Below are 27,584 nucleotides of genomic sequence, written 5' to 3'. Positions count from 1 at the left end.
ATAACAATAGCAGTTGTTTTAATCTCAGTGGCTAATATATTTATATGTTTGTCTTTAGTTTGGTTGTCTTTTAAATTTTTTTCTTTTAATAATTTCTTCATTGTACATATACATATTTTTATCTTAAGTATTCTAAGGAACAGATTATCTTTTAATAAAAATCTTGATAGTCTTATTTTTCATTCGGAGCCTGGTGGGCTTCCGTCTATGGGGTCACACAGAGTCGGACACGACTGAAGTGACTTAGCAGCAGCAGCAGCAGCAGGTATGTATACTTTGAGTGAGATGTTATAAAATCATGATATATAATATTAATTTTCACTATACATATAACTACCAATTATAGTATAAATACACATGAGAAGGACTTCAGTTCAGTTCAGTTCAGTCGCTCAGTCGTGTCCGACTCTCCGCGACCCCATGAATCACAGCACACCAGGCCTCCCTGTCCATCACCAACTCCCAGAGTTCACTCAAACTCATGTCCACAGAGTTGGTGATGCCATCCAGCCATCTCATTCTCCGTCGTCCCCTTCTCCTCCCGCCCCCAACCTTTCCCAGCATCAGAGTCTTTTCCAGTGAGTCAACTCGTCGCATGAGGTGGCTAAAGTATTGCAGTTTCAGCTTTAGCATCAGTCCCTCCAATGAACATCCAGGATTGATCTCCTTTAAAATTGACTGGTTGGATCTCCTTGCAGTATAAGGGACTCTCAAGAGTCTTCTCCAACACCACAGTTCAAAAGCATCAATTCTTCAGCAATCAGCCTTCTTCACAGTCCAACTCTCACATCCATACATGACCACGGGAAAAACCATTGCCTTGACTAGACGGACCTTGGTTGGCAAAGTAATGTCTCTGCTTTTTAATATACTATCAAGGTTGGTCATAACTTTCCTTCCAAGGAGCAAGTGTCTTTTAATTTCATGGCTGCAATCAGCATCTGCAGTGATTTTGGAGCCCAAAAAAACAAAGTCTGACACTGTTTCCACTGTTTTTCCATCTATTTCCCATGAAGTGATGGGACCAGAGAAGGACTTAATCATGCATAATACATTTTGAACTTGTACCTCAAAGAATACTACTATATTAAAGTTAGTTCTAGGTCAATTTTTAATTGAGAAAAAAATTTGTCTGAAATAATTGCTAGTAAAATATTTTATATTTATTTTATAATTATCATTTTAACTAATAACCATTAATACCATTAACTTGCAAGCATGCCAAAATGTGAAAAAAAATTTCAATTTGACTCTACCTTGTTAAGGATAAGCATTCATTTCAAACAAAGGAGTCGTTATACTTATTTTTCTGAATTTTTGTTTTTTCATAATAACTATAAATCACTATTTTCAAACGCCTATCTTTTTTCATAAATGTGCTACTACAATACTACTGTCTCTTTTTCTCTATCAGATGAGGCTGTCATGGCCACAGCTTAGATGTTCCAGGGTCTGACCCATCTGTATACTATCCTGTATCAAAGGGCCAGAGTCTGAGACATGGGAGATTAGCTTCCACATCAGACCATGCCCTCTGTTGGGCTACTGTTTAGAGAAGAATAGCTAACTTTTCGTCTCTGTAGGACATTTGAAATTCACACTGCACAGTAGCTTCTCTATTTCACTTGCCTTCCAGGGGTCAAATGTCATATCTCATAAACTCCAAAAATATTTTGTTAACTCCAATGGGTTTCTCGATAGTGAACATGAGAGGAAGAAGGTCTCTTGAGAAAGTACATAAAGAAAAGAAATCATTATGAACATAATTCATAAATAGAATTATTTTGGTGCTCTTTAGACTCAGCACCACATATTAGCACTAAATAGGCTTGAATAATTGCCATGTCCCCTCACCTGAAGTCAAATACACTCATTGGGTTTATGACATTAACTTGGCATAGATGCCGCTAGATGAAGTCTTATATGGTTCCCTGTAGATCCAGAAATTATTTCCAGTTTAGTAAGATAGAGTGGTGAGTAAGCTCAGTCACAGTACTGGGTCTAATTTAATAAACAAGGCATTAGTAATGTGAAGTATGATCATTAAACAAGCACTGCCATGTGCACAAATCAGGTTAGACAGTTTCTAATTCAAGCACTCTTTCAATGGAGAGTAATTCTCAACTAGATGAATTTATTCTAATAATATATTTATAATGCAAATATATATTAAATTTAATTCTATATCATTTATCTGTAAATATCTCTGTACTTTTTCACAGTTATGAAGAAACCTATCTTACTAAATTAAAGTTATGTGTATTACATGCTTAGTTTATGAGACTGTACAGGAGTGTGTGTGAGTCTTTATGTGCCATTTGGTTCAGGTCAGTTGCTCAGCCGTGTCCGACTCTTTGCAACCCCATGGACCACAGCACGCCAGGCCTCCTGTCCATCACCAACTCCCGGAGTTTACCCAAACTCTTGTCCACTGAGTCGGTGATGCCATACAACCATCTCATCCTCTGTTATCCCCTTCTCCTCTTGCCCTCAATCTTTCCCAGCATCAGGGTCTTTGCAAATGAGTCAGCTATTCGCATCAGGTAGCCAAAGTATTGGAGTTTCAGCTTCAACATCAGTCCTTCCAATGAACACCCAGGACTGATCTCCTTTAGGATGGATTGGTAAGATCTCCTTGCAGTCCAAGAGGCTCTCGAGGGTCTTCTCCAACACTACAGTTCAAAAGCATCAATTCTTCGGCGCTCAGCTTTCTTTCCAGTCCAACTCTCACATCCATACGTGACCACTGGAAAAATCATAGCCTTAACTATGTGTCATTAGCAGGTATTTTTTGGTTTTTGTTGTTAAACAAGAAAGGATGAAGAATGTGTATTAGACAGACAGATTATACTTATAGATAGATGATTTTGTTTAAAATTGGTCATTCTAGAAAAACTTCTTCATGGTCAGTCTAAATAAATAACTTTAGTATTCATCTATCCTTGAAGTAGAGCAATTTTAACACCCACAAAAGACTTCCATTTCTACCTTGGATATAGAAATATGTAAAATAAAATCTCAAGTCCACTTTAACAGTGAGAAAATTTAAAGTACAAAATCATAGCCATTGTTGAACTCATTGGGGAGCTGAGGTTTCAGGTATCCAGGTGACATCAGTTCCCAAGGATTAGTGCCTCCAAGGGGAGGCAGGATACATGAACTGTCACTGTGATGGATCACAGGAGAGAAAGGACTGACTCCCATAGGCAAGGACAGATTAGCTACCAGCTTAGCAATGGCCACTGCCCAGCATGGATCTCCAGCTGTTCAAGGTGCCAGACAGAGGGAGGTTCTGCCCTTCCGTCCTTGCACCTCTGCTAAGTAAATAAGAGAAACACTGGGGGCCTGGTAAGAGCCTGGAATCAGCCTCTCCCTTACCACCCCTTGCCACCACCAAATATCATTGTTTCTGTGGAGAGGGGCATGGAATCCCATGCACTTCCCCGAATTTTTCTCTTTTAGGAAAGAAGGATTTAAGCCACTTTCAGTAGCAAAAACCTGTTCTCTCCAGGGCACAAGAAGAGAGGCACTGCAGCTTGGAGAAAGGTGTATAGAGAAAGTCTACATCTGAGGTGTACCAGGAGAACCTGTGAGCTTAAGATCCTCTATCAGTACGAAGACCAGACTTCTGACACTAAGGGACAGTCAGGAAATTCTCTTCAAAAACCAGCCATAGGTAGAAGCTTACAACCTCGGGAGGGTAGGCAAGATTGCTGAGAACACCCCATCCCACCATGCACAGACACTCAGGATCTGACTTTGGCTGGAAGAGAACTACCTTGACACCAGTGAAAGCTTAACATGGAGTAACAAGCAATAGCATCTACTACTTGGGAGATACAGAAGTCTGGAAGGATACCATCCCTTTGGAAAAGGCATTTAGGGAGGATTGATGGCTAAGGTTGGAGTAATGACTGAGAAAAAGCCTCCAACTAGGACTTTGCAGTTGCAGCTCACCACTGAGGGATCTGATGCTCTGAAAGTAACCATAGCAACAACATAACTCAAACCCATGGCAACTCCTGATTCAACAGGCTAACATAAGTGGTGCCCATTCCTGGCACAAATATTAACAGCATCACTGATTCAATGGACATGTGTTTGAGCAGACTCAGGGAGATAGTGGAGGACAGAGGAGTCTGTTGTCCTGCAACCCATGTAATCACAAAGAGTCAGACACGACTTAGCAACTGAACAACAATAAAGTAGGGTTCTACTCATGGTGCCCATCTTTAATAAAGTATTCAAGAAAAAAAATACTTTGTCTAGAGATAAAGTAGTCAGACTTTGCACAGTCATATAGTGGAATATTGGACAGATATATCAAATATAAAAATATGTTAAAACATCTAGTGGACAAGATAGCATTCATGAAGAGATGGAGAAATTATGGCAGAGAGACTAATTATAAGAAACTGGCAAGTGGAAATTCAAGGGGGAAAACACAATATCTGAGATGAAGAATTATTTAAGTGGACTCATTAGCAGAATTAACATAGCCAAAGAAAGACTCAGAGAATCAAAGGTTAATAGCAACTACAAAAACTAGAACACATAGAGTGTCAATAAGAGAACTGCATCCAAGAATTGTGATACAATATCAACATGTCCAATAGACATGTGAATGGAGTTCCCCCAAAAAAACAGGAAAAGAGAATGGGGGAAAGAAATATTTGTAATGGTAATGTTCAAGACTTTTTCATAAATATTATAATGGAAGACCTTAAACCTTAGATCCAAGAATGTAAGAGTCACTGAACAGGATGAATGTCAAGTGTGCACACACACACCTAGACACACCACAGTCTATCTGATGAAAATAAAAGAGAAAGAGAAAGAGAAATTTGTAAGGGAAGCCAGAAAACAGGGACAAATACATGGCCAGAAGAATTACAGCTTACTTCTCATCACAAACTAAGTGACGAGAAGACAGTGAAGTGGCGTATTTTACGTGTGTTCATGCACTCAGTCATGTCTGCCTCTTTGTGACCTGTGGACTGCAGCCCACAAGGCTCCTCTGTCCATGGGATTCTCCCAACAGCAATACTGGAGTGGGTTGCTATTTTCTCCTTCAAGGGATCTTCCTGATGCACGGACTGAACCTTTGTCTCCTGCACTGGTAGGCATATTCTTTACCACTTAGCCACCAGGGAAGCCCTATTTCTTAACACATTGAAAAAGAACTTCTGACCCAGATTTCCAAACCCAACCAAAATATCAAAAAATGAAGGCAAAATGATGGCTTTTTCAGAAAAACAACAGCTGGGAAAATTCACTGTCAGCAGACCTGCCCTATAAGAAGAATTGAAGGAAGTTCTTTAGACAGAAAAAAATTAAATGGAAACTTGGATTCACCCAAAGAAATAAAGAGCTCCATAGATGTTAAAAATAAGGTAAATATAAAACACTTATTTTCTTATTTTATTCACTATTAAAGATCAATATTTAAAGCAAAAAAATAGAAAAAATATTTGTAGGTTTTATAATATACAAAAATAAAATGTAAAACAACAATAACATGAAGGATGGATAGAAGAAATTACAAGTACAAGTTTGTAAGTTTCACTAGACACAAAGTGAAATAATATTATTTGAAGGTAAGATGGGTTATATTAAATAATATATTTTTAACTTGTCTAGAGAGAACCTTAACATTTTTAAGACTTTTCTCTAATAAGACCATAGTGGAGATAAATTGGAAGTTATATAAAAGATTCAGTTAAACAAAAGCTATCAGAAAAAGAGGGAAAAAATCAATAAAATACAAATAGTATTAATAGCAACACTCCATCAGGGTTTGGGTGTTTAATCTTATTTGTCCTCTTCCCACCAAATTTCAAATAAAAGTGTTTGTTTTTTGTTTGAAAAATTCTTGTCAGTGTTCATTTGGAATTATGGATTGTTATGATTAACAGGGGGCTTCTCTGTTGGCTCAGTGGTAAAGAATCCGCTGCAATGCAGGAGCTGCAGGAAACTTGGGTTCGATCTGTGGGTTGGGAAGATCCCCTAGAGAAGGAAATGGCAACTCACTCCATGATTCTTGCCGGGAGAATCTCATGGATAGAAGAGCCTGGCGGGCTATAGTTCACAGGGTTTCAAAGAATCGACATGACTAAAGTGACATGCCCACATGCACCTAATTAACAGCGTCTGGCCTTTACTTCCATGTGAGAAACTCAGACTTCTCAGATGGAAGCAGGGGTGGACTTGCTGTATCAGCTCAGGTTTTAGGACTGGACCAACTACATCTCCAAGATTGAGTCCCAAGCCCCCTTCCGTGCCACGCACCATTCAGCTACGAGTGACAGGTGGTGTCTCCCCGAGTATAGAAGGGTGGTCTGTGCGCTCTTTCTGATTGGATGGTGGGGATTCTTGGGCAGGTGCTCACTGGTGATGAAACACATCTGTGTCTATATGTGTTCCTTCTGTAAGTCATTAGCAGTCTGACTCTGACCTGAGCAGGCTGAATGCATGAGGGGCTCTGTTTATTCTCCTTAAAGGCCTCGTGTTAGTCGCTCAGTCATGACTGACTCCTTAAGATCCTGTGGGCTATTATTGCCCACCAGCCTCCTCTGTCCATGGGATTTCCCAGGCAAGAATACTGGGGAAGAGTAGCCATGCCCTTCTCCAGGGGATCTTCCTAACCCAGGTCTCCTGCATTGCAGGCAGATTCTTTACCATCTAAGCCACAGAGAAGCCCTTTTAAAACATAAGTGTACCTCAAAAATGGAGTTGTTTTGAGGACAATTGAATAAATAGTTGTAACATTTTTATGGCAGGACCAGGCACAGAGCTTGTTGCTGTTTTTACTCTTATTTCATGGGTATATATTTTAGTGAAAATTCTGAATTGAAAGATGTGCAGACTGGAAATACACAGTTTAAGGTAGATGTAAAAATCTGTTAACAGATATAGATGGCTAAGTCCCTTTGCTGTCCACCTGAAACTATCACAGCATTGCTAATCAGCTATATACTCCAGTATAAAGTTAAAAAAAAATGAAAAAGAAAGGGCTAGAGAGTAAAAAAAAAAGTTAGAATGTTATGAATATTAGACAATTTTTGACAACTTACTTCAATAATCGTTGTATGGTGTTCACCTTAATAAGATTAACTCTACAAACACTTTGTATAATCCAAATTTTACACTGACACAAAGAGTTAGAACAGAGAAATGACTGCCTCGAAACACAGAGAAGATAATGGCATGATCCTCAGAATATTATTAGTGTCCAAAAACAATGACTCAGTAAAGAAACTCACAGATGAAAACGTTGCATTCTGTGTGGCCAAGTAAAAAAATAAATAGATTAAGTAATGAAACAAGGCCTTAGATCCTTGAACAAGATTAATTTCAGTAAGCAATATGCTCATCTTTTAATGACTTTAATTTACTGCGAATAAAATGAAACACAGGTGATTACTATTAATATATTGTTGGAGCTGAGGTCTGTGTGAGTCATGGATAATATTTCATGGTAATTGTAGACTAATTATTTCAGTAGCTCCTCTTTCTGTAAGGAGTGAATGAAGAGTCAGAAACTACAATACCACTTTGAGAGGAAGAGATGGGCACATTGATCAAATCTAATGCTGCTAAAAATATTAGTGAATTTACTGACACTATCATAAATAAGGTTTATAGTTTCCTACCTACAGATGTTCACCATATGTATAAAAGTAGTGATTTTTCCAGACATATTCTACATAAATAACATCCACAGGATCATTGTATACTGTCACTAATGCTGTCCCATTCAAATAAACTGGAATAAACTTGCATAGAAATGCCGGTAATAAGTAAGGAAATTCAACTGGAATGCAAAACAGCCCTGTGGTTTGCATCTGGTTCATAATATTTATCATCAGCTGGAAATCTGGCCATTCAGATACATACACGCATTTACATCCCAGCAAACTGTTTATCTCAATTCAAAGGATCACTTATTAAAGCTTATCCATGTATTTGCTTATTTGCAACTGCTTATTAAATGAGATGAATATCAACATTAAGCATTTTTAGTGCTTGAAAACACATCCTAAAATAAACTTCACTCTCATTGGAATTTCTAATTTCGCTTTTACAAGGTTTACCTGCATAATCAAATGCCAAAGTAGATTTGTGAATCTGACCTTTGTCATCCTATTTATCAGACTATTAACTCAGTCTCATATCCATTTTTTAAAAGGTTAACATCTCCTTTGCATTACCTTCTTCCAATTAAAATGAATAATATACAAATGTAGGCACTGAAGGGGCTGCTCTCTGCTGGTCCCATTCTAACAGCCTCTGAGACTAGAAATAGAAAGAGCTTATGACCGTAATCTATTTGGAAATTATGACTTCTACATTTTTGGATTCTTATCTGAGTATTTCCTACCACTCACAAGAAAAACTAGCAATGTTACAAATGGGTATTTTGTACTTTTTTTCTTTTTAATACAAACAGCCTGAAAGCAAAGCCAATGTTTTATCTAATTATTCCAGATCCTAACTTCTTCATTTCCCGATACATTTTTCTTTCACAATACAATTATGTTATACAATATAATATAATAAGATGTAGTTCAAATAATGAGATATTGTTATAGTATTATGATATAATTATGTAACAAAATATTATATTAATATTTATGTAATAACAATATAGTTCATAGAGATTGGTCTTATAACATGGAACTTCTAAACATAACTTTAGAACAAAATTTCACTGTGTAATAAGGGCAGGGGTCCATTTCCCCTTTAAAAAAGTCACTCAGTGTCACAGGGAAAGCCAGATGCAGAGACAGGGGAGCTTACTTTTATACTCCAGGTGGAAGCCAGCAGCGGCCACGCTGATGTCTGACTGGAAGTGCAGGTAGAGCTGGTTGGATGTGCTATTGAGCAGCGCTGGCACTGTGGTACCTGTGGGAAGGGATGTAGGCTGGGCTTTAATATCAGGGATGCGTTTGTGTCTCTCATTATAAAATCATAAGAATATCACACTAAGTGTGGTTAAGTCAGAGAAGTATATACATGATATCACTTACATGTGCAATCTAAAGCACAATACAAATGGATCTAATTACAAAACAGAAACAGACTCACAGATACAGAGAACAGATTCAAGACTCCCAAAGTAGAAAGGGAGGCAGGGAGGGATAAATCAGGAGTTTGAGATTCGCAGATGCACATTCATATATGAAACAGACAAACAACAATGCTATACTGATACACTGTATAGCACAGGGAACCACATGCAGTAACTTATAATAGCCTATGACAGAAAATAACCTGGAAAAATACACATATTTAAGAGAATCACTTTGCTGTACACTGAAGCAAACACCATACTGTCAGTCAATTGTATTTCCGCAACAAAGAAAACACAGAGGGCATCTGTTTTGGTGCACAGTGTCACATATGTAACCCAAGTATTGGCTTTGATCACTACAGTCTGAGCTACTCTCTTTTTCCAGGCATGGTAAGCAGTGACTTTTCTTTTTTTTTTTCATTTTGGGATGGTTTTATTCCTTGCCTCCTGTACAATATTATGGACCTCTGTCCATCGCTCTTCAGGCACTCTGTTTAGATTCAATCCCTTGAATCTATTCATCATCTCCACCGCATAACATAGAGGATTTGATTTAACCTGTACCTAACTGGCCGAGTGGTTTCCCCCACTTTCTTTAGATATTTCTTTAGATTTTCTTTAGATATTGCTTTCTGAATTTAGATATGAGTAGCAGATGATCTGAGCCACAGTCAGCTCCAGCTCTTGTTTTTGCTGACTGTATACAGCTTCTCCATTTTCAGCTACAAAGAATGTAATCAATCTGATTTCAGTATTGACCATTTGGTGATGTCTATGTGTAAAGCTGTCTCCTGTGTTGTTAAAAAAGGGTGTTTGCTGTGACCAGTGAATTCTTTTGGCAGAATTCTGTTAGCCTTTGCCCTGCTTCATTTTGTACCCTAAGGTCAAAAATGCCTATTACTCCAGGTATCTCTTGACTTCCTACTTTTGCATTATAATCCCCTATGATGAATGGAAAATCATTTTTTGGTGTGAGTTTTAGGAGTTTTTCTAGGTCTTCATAGAATTGATCGATTTCAGCTTCTTTGGCATCAGTGGTTGGGGCATAGACTTGGATTACTGAGATGTTGAATGGTTTGCCTTGGAAATGAACAGAGATCATTCTGTCATTTTCAAGGCTGCACCCAAGTATAGCATTTTGCACTCTTTGGTTGATTATGAGGGCTGTTCATTTCTTCTATGGGATTCTTGCCCACAATAGTAGATATAATAGCCATCTGAATTAAATCCACCCATTCTCATCCATTTTAGTTCACTGATTCCTAAGATGTCCATGTCTACTCTTGCCATCTCCTGCTTGACCATGTCAAATTTACCTTGATTTATGGACCTAACATTCCAGGTTCCTATGCCAAACTGTTGTTTACAGCATCAGATTTTGCTTTCATCACCAGATGGATTCACAACTGAGCACTGCTTCCGCTTTGGCCCGGCTGCTTCATTCTTTCTGGAGCTGTTAGTAATTGTCCTCTGCTCTTCCCCAGTAGCACACTGGATACCTTTTGACCTCATCTTTGGCCTCATCTTTCAGTGTCATATCTTTTTGCCTTTTTATACAGTTCATAGGGTTCTCACAGCTAATATACTGAAGTGGTTTGCCATTCCCTCCTCCAGAGGTCTGTAATATTGTACAGGAGGCAGTGGACAAAACCATCTACCAAAAATGAAATGCAAGAAGGCAAAGTGGTTGTCTGAGGAGGCTTTACAAATAGTGGAGGAAAGACGAAAAGTGAAAGCAAAGCAGAAAGGGAAAGGTTCAGTTCAGTTCAGTTCAGTCACTCAGTCGTGTCCGACTCTCCACGACCCCATGAATCACAACACGCCAGGCCTCCCTGTCCATCACCAACTCCCGGAGTTCACTCAAACTCATGTCCACAGAGTCGGTGATGCCATCCAGCCATCTCATTCTCTGTCGTCCCCTTCTCCTCCTGCCCCCAACCTTTCCCAGCATCAGAGTCTTTTCCAGTGAGTCAACTTGTCACATGAGGTGGCCAAAGTATTGCAGTTTCAGCTTCAGCATCAGTCCTTCCAATGAACACTATACCCAACTAAATGCAGAGTTCCAGAGAATAACAAGGAGAGACAACAAGGCCTTCTTCAATAAACAATGCAAGAAAAAAAAAAAAAGAGGAAAACAACAGAAAGGGTAAGACTAGAGATCTCTTCAAGAAAATTAGAAATATCAAAGAAACATGTCATCCAAAGATGGGCACCATAAAGGACAGAAATGGTAAAGACCTAATAGAAGCAGAAGAAATCAAGAAGATGTGTAAAGGATACACAGAAAAATTGTACAATAAAGATTTTAATTACCCGGATAACCAGACATTCTGGAATGTGAAGTGTGGGCCTTAGGAAGCACTGTTGCCAATAAAGCTAGTGGAGGTGGTGGAATTTCAGCACAGCTCTTTAAAATCCTAAAAGGTGAATTGATAAAAGTGCTGCACTCAATATGTCAGGAAATTTGGAAGACCCAGCAGTGGCCACAGGACTGGAAAAGGTCAATCCTCATCCCAATTCCCAACAAAGGCAGTACTAAAGAATGTTCAAACCACCAGACAATTGTGCTCATCTCCCATGCTAGTAAGGTTATGCTAAAAATCCTCCAAGCTAGGCGTCAGCATTATGTGAATCGAGAACTTCCACATGTTCCAGCTGGGTTTAGAAAAGGTAGAAGAACCAGAGATCAAATTGCCAACATTTGCTGTATCCCAGAGAAAGCAAGGGAATTCCAGAAAAACATCTGTTTCACTGACTATGCTAAAGCCTTTGACTGTGTGGATCATAACAAACTGTGGAAAACTCTTGGAGAGATGGAAATACCAGGCCATTTTATCTGTCTCCTGAGAAACCTGTATGCAGGTCAAAAAGCAATAGAACTGGACATGGAACAATGGACTGGTTCAAAACTGGGAAAAGAGTGCATCAAGGCTGTGTATTGTCACCTAGCTTATTTAACTTATATGCAGAGTATATTATGTGAAATGCAAGACTACAAACTAGATGAAACACAAGCTGGAATCAAGATTGCAGGGAGAAATACCAAAAACTTCAGATGGTGGATGATACCACTCTAATGGCAGAAGGCGAAGAGGAACTAAACAGCCTCTTGATGAGAGTGAAGGAGGAAAGTGAAAAGGCCGTCTTAAAACTCAATATTAAAAAACAAAACAAAAAAAAACCTAAGATCATGGCATCTAGTCCCATCACTTCATGGCAAATAGAAGGGGAAAAGGTGGAATCAATGGCAAATTTCCTCTTCTTGGACTCTAAAATCACTGCAGATGGTGACTACAGCCATGAAATTAGAAGATGACTCCTTCTTGGCAGGATGTTATGACAAGCCTAAACAACTGTGTTAAATAGCAAAGATAGCACTTGCTGACAAACGTCCATGTAGTCAAGGCTATGGTCTTTCCAGTAGTCATGTACAGATGTGAGAGCTGGACATAAAGAAGGAAGAGTTCTGAAGAATTTATGCTTTTGAATTGTGGTGTTAGAGAAGACTCTTGAGAGTCCCTTGGACTGCAAGAAGATCAAACCAGTCAATCCGAAAGGAAACCAACCCTGAATATTCATTGGAAGGACTGATGCTGAAGCTGAAGCTGCACTACTTTGGCCACTCGATGCGAAAAGCCGATTCACTGGAAAAGATACTGATGCTGGAAAAGATTGAAGGCAGGAGGAGAAGGGGACAAAAGAAGATGAGATGGTTGGATGGCATCACTGACTCAATGGACATGAGTTTGAGTGAAGTCCAGGAGATGGTGAAGGACAGGGGAGCCTGGCGTGCTGCGCTCCATGGGGTCACAAAAGCTCCACATTTCGTCTGCCCTCCTTAGACAGATGTGGCATGTCAATGAAAACACATTCATTCTTATGCTTTACCATGCATTTGATTATTTACATTGCTTTTTTTTTCTATCAATGTAACCATTTGCTTTTTTTTTCTGACTTGCCATGAACAAAGAAGGGTAAAGCCTCAACATGCAAGTCATACGGAAGTTGCGGAAACAATTAGACTGTAGATATGATATAATATGTTATTCAGAAGAGGTTGCTTTTGACCATATATTCTCTTCTTTATCCCTGTGTGATTCATACTGAATAATGTTCCCTCTGAAATCTGCAAATGATTTCAATGAAACATACATGGAAAGGAAAATGCAGGTTTATTTTATATAATGCTTCCTTTAATTAAAATGTTCTAGCCGGGATTGTAGCAACTGACAAGTAGGGAAATTTAGAGATGCTAAGGACGAGGGTGAAAACAGAGCCATGGTGCTGCAAGGTCCTGAGGAAAAGGAAATGTCCTTCAGCCAGACATTTAGAATGCATTACCAGTATGTATTATAATATGGGAAAGCAATAAGCTAGCCTAAGTCCCTTGTTACCCAAAGGGTACATGCTTGATATTCTACTGTATCCAAGTCATTTTCTGAATAAATACACATTTCCTATGTGTGAAGGAGCCATCCCTCAGGTAAAACTCCTCCCCATGGTGCAGGCAAATTCATGGATGACGATGATGCTAATATATAAATATTATACATTATAGACATACATAGTATAAATACTATTTTAAATAACAAAATAAGGAAATAAGCTGGCAATTATCCAAGACAGATGAACAATGTTGCAAGGGCAAGATCCCCATTGCCCTTCACTTTCTACTCAAACAATTCTACAACCCTCCAACAGCTGTAAGCAAACCAATGACTCCAGGTAAGGATTGCATCCTAAAAATAGATTAAGGACGTCTCATTAACCTTGGATTAGCATGTAATCGTCCCGAAATTCTTTGGATTTATAAAAATTCACCCTCAGTTTGACAATGTGCTGGGACTAGTAATGCGTATACTGGCTGGGTCTTTGGCTAATCAGTATACAAAGTATTACCTGACTGTTTTGGAAGAAGAACAGGGATAAATGGAGGACAAACCAGGTGCACTCCCTAATGACTGTGTGTATGCACACACGTGTATGCCCACAGGTGTGCACATTCTTTGGAAGACAGATTTCCAACTTGAGATCTGGTGCCAGGGCCTCAAACCATTTTCCCTGAATATCCAGGTGGGGTTGTCTGTGGGAGGCGGAGTCTTTTCAGACCTGAACTGTGAGTGTACAATTCACTATGAGACACTGTGTTTGCTGAATGATAAACAGAACATGACTTCAGATTTAACCCCTTTGTTACTCTAACTTGGTTTGATGGATAAAGATAGATATATAGACAGAGAGACAGACTTTTAGGAAACTGAGGCATGGAGAGGGAAAACATAAGCCTATCCCTATGGTCAGCAGACATATTTAAAGAGATCATTCTTTGAAACTAATTAATAGTTAACAGTGCAGATGGGATAAACCTGCAAGGTGGGGTGACCTTGCCTGTTTCAGAAAGTCTTCTGTCTGAGGATCACCTTTTCCCCATCAGGGCTGTACCAGAGGCAGCATGCTGTCTGCTCAGAGGTGAACAGGGCACACCCATGCACGTGGGGATGGACTTGTGAAGAGGAGGAAAGGGAGCCTGGAGGCTCTGAACCTGCTCGCTGGGCCAGCTCGACCCACCCCCACATCAAGACAAGAAGGAAACACCCAACAGAAACTCCAGTTTTAATCCACTTTCGTTCAAAAAGTGTGATGCTTGCTGTCCTCTCATTCATGTTTTATTTCCTGATATTTTGGGTGATGCCTACAGAAAGTAAAAAGCTAATGTAATGTTATTACGATGATCTAACTAATCCAAAAAGTAAGTTCTGGTTACAGCATTTGTATAACTTTCTGCCTGGTTTTACCTATGATTTCAGATAATCAGTGTATTTAATCGCCTCCAGCCCCCAGCCAAGTCATTTCTACACATACGTTCTCAACATCCACTTCTGACTTTTTGTCTTTCCTGACTATGTTGCAGCGGAAGCAGAAAACTCACTTCCACTGCTGACTGTGACTTAAATCAGTACTGTTACTGAAAACATTTGAAGATGTTCCAATTCTGTGAAATCAAAATAACAGTCCAATTCTTATGTGTGAGTCATGCATGCACTGTGTGTATGAAAGGGCTTAGTGGATCATCACGACCCCTCTAAACATTACTATTAATTGCAGCAAGTATATTTATGAATGATGGTCCTGTCTGTACTTCTGTACTTCTAAATATAATCATGTGTTTTCCTAAACAGATGCTGGGTCTCAATGTCCCAGGCGCATATGTGATGTGCACCTTCCCTGGCCACTGCCCACCCCCTGCAGCGGCGTCCGCTTGGGACTCTGCTCAGAACGGATGCACAGAAGAAGCGTATTCCCCCGGTTCAAAACGCAGCTGAGGGATTTTTGAAAAACTGTTGCCACAGGTGGAATACCTTTGATGGCACTGCTTCACTGGCCTGGATAGAACCGCATGTGCGAGAAGCTGAGTGACTGTGCTCCAAGCTCCGCAGACGCTGCTCTCAGCCACCAGTATTTACTCTCCCTTAATCCTGCTTGTCAGCAACAGATTGGTATGACTTTTGCTCTATTGTGTCTATTTATAATTTATCACCTGTCTACTTCCAAAAATGATTTCAAATGGCTCACAATATAAGTGCTATATACACATGGCTATCCAGACAGAAAATCAAAAACCTGATTTATTCTAGAATTCAGTCAATTGTTTTCTGGAAATGTGTACCTCTAGCAACTACTCATTCTTCTTTGCTTTTAGTCAACAACTAACTTTTAAAATGGGTTCAGATTCTCCTTTTTAAGTATTTTGAAATTATCATACGAACAAAAATGTGTAAACATGTATTATGTTTTAAAGTATACTCAGACTTGATGGCTGATGTGTCACTTCTTCCATATAAAATTTATAAAATACTCTTTTAGAAATATTTTAAGTAGCTTTTAACTTAAAATTGCAGATATGGTACATAAAACTTCCATATACCCACTCTCTTGCCATATTTAACAGAATAATGATATCTAGCTCTGTCCACGTACAGATACACGTGTGAAGTGGTCTCTATCCACAATACAGATATGTGTAAAGTTATTTTATTCTAAACCCATTGGCTTCCCTGGTAAGTCAGTCGGTAAAGAATACACCTGTAATGCAGAAGACCACCTGCAGTGCAGGATACCGGGCTTGCTCCCTGGGTCTGGAAAACCTCCTGGAGAAGGGAATGACAACCCAATCCTAAGGACAGAGGAGTCTGGAAGGCTACAGTCCATGGGGTCACAAAGAGTCGGACACAACTGAGCAACTAAACACTTTGCGAGCAAGTTGCAGACATTGTGACATATTTTTAATAAAAATTTAGTGTGCATTTCATAAAACAGAGGTGTTCTTAAAAAAAAAAAAAACACTAACATAAGGCAGCAGGACCATATATCCCACAGAAATCACTGGAATTTCGACAATCTGCCAATAACAGCTTTTCCTTCTACGATTGTGTCCCTTTAGTTTTGGGAGATTTTTTGTGTCTGTAAAAATTTCTGTCTTCCTTTCCCTTTCATGAACTCAATACTTTTGAAAGATACTAGTCACTTTTTGTGTGCAGAATATTTTTCAAAATCAATTTTTATTTTAGAAAATTAGAATTTAATTTTTTTTACAAATTATAGTATATAAAACTTAATAAAAATTGCTCATGTGTAATACTTTTCTTTAAAGTTTTATAAGTTAATCAAATGCACACTACAAAGGAATTTTTGCCATTGTTTACATAGGAGATTCTCATGCTTTTAGTATTATACATTAATATATATTAATAAATATGTATTATTATGTATCTATATATTATTTATATATTTAAGCTGTGACTACACTCACACCTAAGTTCAGAAAATGAGATTACAAAAGATCGGGCATTGTTAAAACACAAAACATACAGGGGTGGTGTGCAGTAACACATCATGTGTTTGCCCTGCCATAAGTCTTGGTGCAGGCAAACTTGAAAATGAGTTCTCTAAAAAAAGATGAACACATTTTGGAAAAAAAAAATGCTTTTTTTAAAGCAACATAACCTCCGAAGAGAATGTCTGATGTTCTTCATGACTAGATTCAGGTGATACAATTTTGGCAAAAATATCAAAATATGATGCTGTATTCTCCCATTGTTGTTTAGTTGTTAAATCGTGTTCTACTCTCTGCGGCCCCATGAACTACAGCACACCAGGTGCCCTTGTCCTTCACTGTCTCCTAGAGTTTGCTCAAATTCATGTCCACTGAGTTACTCATCTTCTGGTGTGATATGTTTTTGCCTTTTCACACTAGGATTCTCCGGTTCATAGGAGTCTCCAGGCAAGAACACTGGAGTGGGTTGCCATCTCCTTCTCCAGTGGACCACATTTTGCCAGAAATCTTCACTGTGACTGGTTCATCGTGGGTGGCCCAGCACAGCATGGCTCATAGCTTCTTTGAGTTATGCGAGCCCCTTTGCCACAACAAGGCTGTGATTCATGAAGAGGGTATTCTCCTGAGGCCCCCTCTGTTTGCCCACCCTCAGAGGTGTGAGGGAGTGGGCTCAGAGGCTCCCAAACTCAGCTTTAGTGACATCATGATGGCTGTTTGAAATCAGCCCTGGTGGAGAAGGGCTTACTGGCTTCCCAGGTGGTGCTAGTGATAAAGAACCTGCCTCTAATGCAGGAGACGTAAGAGATACACGTTCGATCCCTGGGTCTGGAAGATTCCAGATGAGGACATGGCAGCCCACTACAGTATTCTTGCCTAGGAAATGCCATGGACAGACTGAAGCGACTTACTGTGCATGCACGGGAGGATTTACACCACGGCAGCTAAGTCAAATCTAGCCTTTCTGTTCCTCTGTTTGCTGATTTTGAGAGCAGGCTTATCAGTGTACCAGTGCATACCTTGTCCCGTTACTGGAAATCTTGACACGACTACCTTAGGAAGGTTGTGTCTGCCAGGCTTCTCACTGTGAATGGCTTCGCTCCTCCTTTGCAGTGAGCACATGAGGACAAGGTGAGGAGGTGCGCGGAGACCGAGCTGTCTGTCCTCATCAACCTCACACGCTACCTTCAGCCTCCACGACTTTCCCATGTGGATCGTGTATGTCCCAACGGCCACCAGCAGCGGCTCTAATTCCATCTCCTTCCGATCTGTTAGTTTAGATTTATTATAGTTTGGGAAGGCTTTCTCTCTTACTCCTTACACTCATGCATGTGTCCACGCATATCAGTGTGGATCCACATATTTCTATTCTGTACAAAGTGGCTCATCATGCATGTGTTCTCTCCCAGAGCTTCAGAATCAGTGACTCTCCAAGAAGCACTAGTGCCTTTAAGGGAGAATGGTACTTCAAGTGATTTCAGAAACACACAGTTGGGTACTAGGTGGGTAACTCCTTGCTGACGGGTTATTGTTTCACAACTCACAGGACACAGAGGTGGGAACTATGCACACACACACACACACACACACACATTTCTATGTCTATAGCTGGACAGTTGGACATAGGGCTTCCCAAGTGGCTCAGGGGTAAAAAAATTGCCTGCGAATGCAGGAGATGTGGGTTCGATCCCTGGACTGGGATGATCCCCTGGAGAAAGAAATGGCCACCCAGTCCAGAATTCTTGCTTGGGAAATTCCATGGACAGAGGAGCCTGGCAGGCTACAGTCCATGGGGTTGCAAAGACTTGGACATGACTTAGTGACTGGACAGGCATGCACAGCTATACGTATGAAGACCTGAGTTCACACCAGTGTCTCTAGTTCAAATCCATCACAACCAGCTCCACGCCAGCTTTCTCATCCCTATGTATCCAACTCCCTGCCCCGTCATGAGAAACCCTGTCCCCATCCTCCATATGTTTGCTTCGGTTCTCAGTTTCCACATCTGGATCTCCGACTGCCTTGCTCCCTGACCTCAGTGCTTGGTCCCCAACTGCATCAAACACTTCTAACAAGCTCAAGAGAAAAGGAAGTCAGACAACCCAAAGTTCATTGTCCAAACCACCCCCACACAAAATTGACTTCAGTGAAGACACCCTGTTGTGTCCACAGGGTAATAACCCACGTTCTCCCCAGCACGGGGCCCACCAGAGTGACCATCCATCAGCCTCCTGCTTGTGGGGGACGGCACTTTTTCCTTCACTCCGGGGTCTTGTGCTTTCCTTCCAAGCCTCCCAACACTAGAGAAACTTGTCAGCACAGAGAAGAGTCTTCCAGGGAGAGGTCAGAACTGAGTGTTCCCTTGCAGTCCATCATGGTGTGATGAATCGGAATCATAGAAACTCGGGGACGGGGTCACCTCACCTGAAAAGCTCCCCAGCCTCGGCGCACTTGCATCACCGCCGTCGTAAATCTCCAGAGAGTCCCAGTTCTGCTCCGTGGCAAAGCTGATCACTTGAATCTACCAAACAAGCCAATATTTGTCCTTCACTTAATAAAATCTGACTGAAAACAGAATGAAGAGAGTAGCATGGAAACATATACACTGCCATATGTAAAACAGATAGCCAATGGGAGTTTGCTGTATGACTCAGGGAACTCAAGTTGGGGTTTTGTAACAACCTAGAAGCGTGGGGTGGGTAGAAGGTGGGACAGAGGTTCAAGAGGAAGGGGACGTATGTATACTGATAGCAGATTCATGTTGATCTGTGCCAGAAGCCAGCACAATATTGTAAAGCAATTATCTTCAATTGGGAGGATAAGGAGAGGAGGGAGGTGGGAGGGGGGTTCAAGAAGGGAAACACATGTACACCCGGGGCAGATTCATGTCAATGTATGGCAAAACCAATATAATATCGTAAAGTAATTAGCCTCCAGTAAAAATAATAATAATAAAAATATAAAAATAAAAAAAAATAAATAAACTTAAAAAATTAGACTAGCCCAATGGGGTTTTCATGACATTAAAGATATACATGTGATAGAAAGGCAAAACCAAAGAAAATAAACCATGGAAATGACATCTACAAAATTTCCGCACATGGCACTTTTGATAGATTTTATTCTAAAAGTCTATCACTTTAATTTCAAATGTAGACACATGATTAGAAACACTTTGTAGAAATGGTAAGAAAAGAGAAACAGGTTATGGTTTATATATTTAGAATAACCAATACAAAAAGAGGGAAACAAAGAAGGGAAAAGCCTCTGGGCAGAGCTCTGTTTCTTTGGAGCCTTCGGCTTTGCGAACATACCTGGATTCCTGACCCTTCTGTAACGATGATCTTCCATATGCAGTTTAAGTTGTTGCCATAGGGTTCAGGGTAGCCGGGGGATAAAATGGTACCTCTCCGCTGAGTGAAATTGCCACTGCAGGGGACTGAAAGCCAAGCCCACATTTAGTATAAATAAAGTACAGTGAAGAACACTAATTCTGTACTCAGTGCTCCTTCAATGTGTGATCAGCTGTTAAGAGATGTTTCACATGGACCATGATACTTTCCAAGGCATTTGTAACCAAGGTCAGACTTTGTCTGCTTTCTTTTAAATGATCAATACCATAGATGATCATCTGTTACACTGCTAAGTCTCAGACACTGTCCCGAACAACAGCATCTCTGCAGTGAATTCTGTTTAGAGTAATTGCTCTACTACAAGTTAAGAAGCTCTATGGAGTTTTCTCTTCTATATTCAGACAGGCAGCTCCGACTGATACTAATGGGATTTGTGAGCAAATCCAGAGAGAAGAGATGCTTAAAAGGCACAAATGAATTCAAGTGCTAATCATGATTGCCCTGGAGGTCCTTACACAAAATGAAGCAAATAAACTATCACCAACAATATCTGTTATTTGGGATGTATTAATCTATTATTTTTCAGATCTTCATCAGCACCAATTTATTAAAAGGGCATTACACAAGTTATGTAACAAATCAACATTATAATGACTTTCCCCCAAATGAAATTATGTTGTATGCCCATGGCTTGTGATGGCATACTTAATAAGTATCGAAAAGGAAAAAACGTTTCATACTTGTTAATCTGATGCCTTGTTTCATGAAGCACAGTAATTTTTAGGATTTGGCTGCTAATAGATTATTTCTGATAAAATAATTTGCCCTTTAAACAGGTCTGCAGCAAGAGTCCGCTTATGTGGACTAAAGAGAGTCCTTAGTGCCTCTGTGACCTAGGACTGTGGACCCCGTGCCGGTGGTCGCACCGTGGGGACACACACTTACCCACACAGCTGGGGATCGTGTCATTCCACTGAGCCAGAGCATTGGGCACAGACTGGCAGCGGATGGCCGTGGAGCCCTGGAGCAGGTAGCCCGGGTTACACTCGAAGCGGACGATGGACCCCGCAGAGAACTCCGAACCGATTCTCCTCCCGTACCTGGGCTCGGGGACAGAGCTGCACTGGGTGTCACTGGTCCTCGGGACAGCTAGAGGCAAGACACACAGCACAGCCATCTGTGTCTGCAGCACAAAGCCACGATATCTCCTTGGAAACAGATCTAAGATGAGTCCAGGGAGAGTTTCTGCTGATGTGGAAATTAATAATGTCTTTTGCAGACTCTCTGAGGAACGGCTCAGGGAGCACTGACACATCTACATGCCTCCTCAAATCAACCCCGAGGGCCACCTCAGATTTCCATCACAGTTAGGGAAAACGTGGCCCATGCAGAACTGGCACTTTATGAGGACAGAGTGATATTTAGGCACTGAACTTAACTGAGTACCCAGATTATTGTACCAGTGATAAAGCGATGACTAAGAACTTGCATTTATCCTCAAGGACCTCAGACTCTAGTGAGAAGAGCTGCCATATAAAAGATTACTTATAATGTGACCATGGTGATTAAAAAGCAAAATTAAAAACAAAACTACCACATGATCCAGCAATTCTACTTCCGAGTGTTTATCTGAAGGAAATGAAATCCCTCCCCTGGAGAGACATCTGCACCCCCATGTATGTAAGGGTATTATTCGCAATGGCCAACTTATGGAAACAACCTCTATGTCCACCAATGAATAAATAATGTTGTATATACATACGATAGAATATTATTCATCCCTCTAAAAAGGAAGGAAATTGTGCTACTTGCAACAACATGGACGGACCCATAGGACGTTATGGAAGTGGAACAAGTCTGTCACAGAAGGACAAATACTGCACGGTCCCATGGATAGGAAGCAATTAAGAGACAAAGTTAGAGAAGCAGAGAGCAGATGGTGGTTGACTGGAGATGGGGGGACAGGTGGGGAGAAGGTAGAGCTACCATTCAACGGCAGTCATTCAAGATGCCCAAGTTCTAAAGATCAGATCAGCTAACAAAACTGTGCCAACAGTTAACGATGCTGTATTGCATGAGTGCTAAGTTGTGTCCAACTCTTTGCTACCCCGTAGACTGCAGCCCACCAGGCTCCTCTGTCCATGGGATTCTACAGGCAAGAATACCGGAGTGGGTTTCCATGCCCCTCCTCCAGGGAATCTTCCTGACCCAGGGATCGAACCCGCATCTCTCACATCTCCTGCACTGACAGGCAGGTTCTTTACCACTGTAGCACCAGGGAAGCCCTAAGGACACTGAATCTTGCACTGTTAATTTCACAAAGTGCTAACTTCTCATTTTAAACAATGATTGAAAAAATTTAACATGAGAGGGTAAATCTCATGTTACCATAATAAAATTAAGAAAAAAAAACAAACATACCATAAGAAAACATACAATTACAGGAGTCACCCTGTCAGGAAAGACTTGGGAGGGAGAAGAGGGCAGTGGGAGTGGCTGAGGGCAGAGCCACCCTTCTCCTTCCCAGGGGTCTTCCCACTGGACCAGCAATTCTCCAAGGTGGGAGACAGGGACGGGGGAGCCATTTGGGGCTGGAGGGGGCACTGACGCTTTCCCAGTGTCTAATATTACAACTGTATGTTTGGAAATGAAAAGAACAGATTACACAGCAAAGAGCAAAGCTTGGCAGTACACTCCAGCTGGCGGACGTCACTTGCTGAAGGAGTGGGAAATGTGAGGACCGGCCCTGACTCTGACGCCTGGCTGCTGGCTCCCTGAGCCCTGGTTCCTGCTGCGGGCCATACAGTCTCGGAGGCCACTGCGTGTTCGTGATCACAGGCAGTACTGGGAGCACTGTGTGAGCCACACAAAGACCCCAAATCCCCCTCCCCAGACTCACAGGGCTGCCACCTCTACTGATCCCAGTCAGCCCTGCTCCGTCCCTCCCACATCCACGTACAGAGGAAGATGCCCACCACCACAGAGGGCCCCTGACAGCGCTGAGCCCACAGCAGCACCTTCAGGCCCACTGCACAGGCCTGCCTCCTGCAGCCACCCCCAGCTCTCTGCTTGTCCCCACGTTCTCCACAGCGTGCGGATCTCGTGGTCTTTGACCCTGGGCACAGCAGGTGAGCCTGCTTCCAGGAAGGCATCCACTCAGATGGTGGATCAGAATTCACTGATATGCAGTGAGTGATCACTGTAAGTGATTTTCCTGTTTACAAAAGGAGGCACGAGATCAAGTTCGAAAAACACTTCAGGAGCAAAGGGGTTGGTCACCGCAAACCGACACTCTGAGAAACAGATGCACCAGGTAAGCACATGGGAGTTTGCATATCGGCTTCTGTAACTGCATTCAAAGTCAATTCATGTTTATCATCTATGAGATCCCGATCTTCCTGTCCTTGAGTGCCTTCTGTGAAAGTGCAGCCCTCTGAGGGGGATATTTTACCTACAAATAATCCTTCTGTCTTTATGGTCCTTTTCCTAATACTCTGGCATCTTGGGTTGAATTGAACCCAAACAATAACTGACACCATTTGGGTAAATTGCTGGAACCACTTCTATGAGAATGGAAGTCAGAAGACTGTTTTGAATAAACTAAGCTTCAATTCTATGTTGAAATATTTTTGATCAGAAGGCAAAAGTTAATAAAATTGTGTACTGTCTAATAGCTATGAGAAAATTAATGACATTACAGAATATTTTTCTATAACTGAAAACAACATAGAATATAACATTCTATTGTAAAAATATTGCTCACAGCTTTTATTTGTCATATTGAAGTGTCTGAGTATTGTTGTGCAGTTGAACACAAGCATGAGAGGGAGAAATAAACAAATAAATGCAATGATGCCCTACAGTCAATTCTTGACACTTTCTTTTATAAATATGGAAAAATCTCTATTCTTAATTGGTCTATTTGTCTTGAACTATTTGAGAAGCACCATTGCTTGTGGCCAAGTTTCCGCACTTGTTGAAGGGCCTCCACCAGTGTTTTTCCAGGGTCTCACAAATGAGGAGAAACACGCCATCAAGGGTCATCTGTAAACATGCCACTATTAACCTTTTCTTCACAAACTTCAGAGCTGCGTATGTTTAAGGGAAATAACAATAAATGAATAATACATGCATTTGAATGAAATGATGGAGAACGTATTTTAGAGGAAGAAGTTGGAAAAGTGAAGAGACCAATTTTAAGAATCTGAGAAAATGGGGCAGAGAAACCTAGAACCTTGAAGCCTCAGAAGTGCCTGTGGAATCTGGGGGGAAATTCCAGCAGCTGATCAGCTGCTCCCTTTCAGCCCATCCTCTGGGCGTGTCCTCACCTGGGGATTTCAGGCCATACCACAGAGGAATTTCATGCCAGTAGCAATTATTCCAGTGGTCATGTATGGATGTGAGAGTTGGACCATAAAGAAGGCTGAATGCCAAAGAATTGATGCTTTCAAATTGTGAACCTGGAGAAGACTCTTGAGAGTCCCTGAGACAGGAGGGAGATCAAAGCAGTCCATCCTAAAAGAAATCAACCCTGAATAGTCATTGGGAGGACTGATGCTGAAGCTAAAGCTCCAATACTTTGCCTATCTGATGCCAAGAGCTGACTCATTGGAAAAGACCCTGATGCTGGGAAAGATTGAGGGCAGGAGAAGGGGACGACAGAGGATGAGATGGTTGGATGGCATCCCTGACCCAATGGGCATGAGTTTGAACAAAGGCCATGAAAAAGTGAACGATAGGGAAGCCTGGTGTGCTGCAGTCCATGGGGTCACAAAGAATCTGACACGACTTGGCAACTGAGATCAGCCCAGGGCCGAGTGGAAGGGGATGAGGTTTGCCTGGAACAGAGGGTGGTAAACAGGTGACTGGCTTCTCAGGCCATGGACTGTGCTGTTCAGAGACTGGGTGTTATTCTCTGGGACTTTCATGATCTGAAATCAGGTAATATTCTGACTATGGGGAAGACAGGAACAGGGAGTGGAAAAGCTTTTTCTAAGTTTGGGAGGACTAATTTAGACTAAGGTTTTCTTTGCTTGATGTCATTTCTAGGCAAGCAGATACATGTTTTAGTTGATTTTCCCCAGGCCTCATCTGTTCTAAGATGGCATAAATTATAAGGCTTAGTTATCACTCCAGTACTCTTGCCTAGAAAATCCCATGGATGGAGGAATCTGGTAGGCTGCAGTCCGTGGGGTCGCTAAGGGTCGGACACAACTGAGCGACTTCACTTTCACTTTTCACTTTCACACATTGGAGAAGGAAATGGCAACCCACCCCAGTGTTCTTGCCTGGAGAATCCCAGGGATGGGGGAGCCTGGGGGGCTGCCGTCTATGGGGTCACACAGAGTCGGACACGACTGAAGTGACTTAGCAGCAGCAGCAGCAGCAGCAGTATTCCAGTTCTAAGAAATTCACATGTTGTGTCAAGAGCTTATAAAATGCATACTTCTTACAAAGAAGAATGTGCATAAAGTGTTGTGCATAATTCAGTGATGTATGAATTCAGTACTGAGTTCACAAACTAGTACTGGCTTGTCAGGACAGATTTTTCAACTATGAGAACAGAGTGATTTTGAGAAATAGAATATGTTCATCTGTCATTCAATGAATAACAAAAGACTGCTTTACTTGGATAAGTTATTCTTGTCTGCCTTCAGGTTTATTTTATTGCTATCATTGTTTTCTTTTTTTTCTCCTTCTACCCTAAAAGAGGTGCAGTAAGCTGTCTGTTCTTGTCTATAGCTTAGAGAATTTGTGGTGATGAAAGATTACGTCACCCTCTTACCTGCCTCACTTTACGAATGTATCCTTCTACCTGCAAGGAGCACAGGAAGCAAAAAAACAAACAAACAAATAAAACCCGCAATAGTCAAAACTATGATTTTTCCAGTAGGGATGTACAGATTTGAGAGTTGGACCATAAAGAAGGCTGAACACTTAAGAATTGATGCTTTGGAACTGTGGTGCTGGGGAAGACTCCTGAGAGTCCCTTGGACAGCAGGGAGTTCAAACCAGTCAATCCTAAAGGAAATCAATCCTGGATATTCATTTGAAGGACTGATGCTGAAGCTGAAGCTCCAAAACTTTGCCCACCTGATGCCAAGAGCTGACTCACTGGAAAAGACTCTGAGGCTGGGAACAACCGCAGGCAGGAGGAGAAGGGGAAAACAGAGGATGAGATGGTTGTATGGCATCACCGACTCAATGAACATGAACTTGAGCAAACTCCAAAAGATGGTGAGGGATGGGGAACCTGGTGTGCTGCAGTCCATGGGGTCACAAAGAGCTGGACACAGCTTAGTGACTGAACAACAAAGACATAAAGTTACAGTATTCTGTGAAAAATACAAATAATAAAGAAGCCTCCACACTTCTGTTTCTCCACAAGATCAGGACAGCAGTGTCCTCACCAGCAATGTCTCTGTGTTATTCACCAGGACCACACAGATGGGCAGGGAGCGTGCCTGGGTCACGCACAGGTTTTCTGCGCCTGACACCGGCACCCATTCTTCATGGGACCCTGAACAGCTCTTCACAACAGGGCTGTCCGTGAACAAGGGCTAGACAGCCTACAGCCATGGAAGTCAGGATGTCCCTGCACAATTTTAAGCATTAATAATTTATGGAGGAATGAAGCTGTAAGTGGCACATGAAAGCAATATTCAGAAAGTCTTTACACAATAGAGTTTAATAATTTCTAGGCTTCCACTTAACTACTATCTTTCAGAAGGAAATGTTCAATTTCACTTTTGAGAGGGATTGAAAACTTTCCCATGTGCTTCTGAGTGGTTGATAAATTGCATTAAAGATCCTAATTCTTTAGCTCCAAAGGATTGGGCTTTGATAAAAAGATATCAACTTTTGCACAAACTCATTGCAGTAACAAAGCAAGAAAAGGAGATACATTGGAATCTTAGAAGAAATACTGAACATGTTATAGTCATTATATATTCTTAAGCACAAGGAAAATACATTGCTTCTATAAAAGGATTTGCTTTTCTTTCTACTTTTCTGAATTTCATACATTTGAATGATCCCTGGGTCAGGAAGACCCCCTTGGAGAAGGAAATTGCAACCCACTCCAGTATTCTTGGCTGGGAAATCCCATGGACAGAGGAGACTGGTGTGCTACAGTATGAACGCTATCAAAGAGTTGGACACAACTGAGCCACTGAATACATCCAATTGTAAATTAATGGTAATATGCTGTTTTAAAGCAAGAAATGTCATTTTAAAAATCATGACTTCTAAAGATAATATTTACAAACAGGATAGATGTAGGATCATGTGCCTCAGGTATTTTATCTGATAATCTGATCAATTTTCT

General features: G+C 41.1%; 1 protein-coding gene across 1 annotated transcript in view; it reads right to left on the bottom strand.

Annotated features, from left to right (window-relative positions):
- Positions 1-27,584, bottom strand: part of CSMD1 (CUB and Sushi multiple domains 1) — a 1,848,896-nt gene that overhangs the window by 226,309 nt on the left and 1,595,003 nt on the right. The window contains exons 35-38 of the mRNA XM_088832674.1: positions 21,203-21,406; positions 20,219-20,343; positions 19,329-19,425; positions 8,800-8,904 (exon numbers count right to left, since the gene is read on the bottom strand). Of these exons, the coding sequence (XP_088688800.1) occupies positions 8,800-8,904; positions 19,329-19,425; positions 20,219-20,343; positions 21,203-21,406 (531 nt within the window). The remainder of the gene's footprint in view (positions 1-8,799; positions 8,905-19,328; positions 19,426-20,218; positions 20,344-21,202; positions 21,407-27,584) is intronic.

The sequence above is a fragment of the Moschus berezovskii genome, chromosome 26 (assembly GCF_049115385.1).
Source record: "Moschus berezovskii isolate FMDL1 chromosome 26, NW_MosBer_1.0, whole genome shotgun sequence".
Taxonomy (NCBI): Eukaryota; Metazoa; Chordata; class Mammalia; order Artiodactyla; family Moschidae; genus Moschus; species Moschus berezovskii.
The sequence above is the reverse complement of the archived record's forward strand: the minus strand, read 5'-3'. Positions and strand labels throughout refer to the sequence as shown.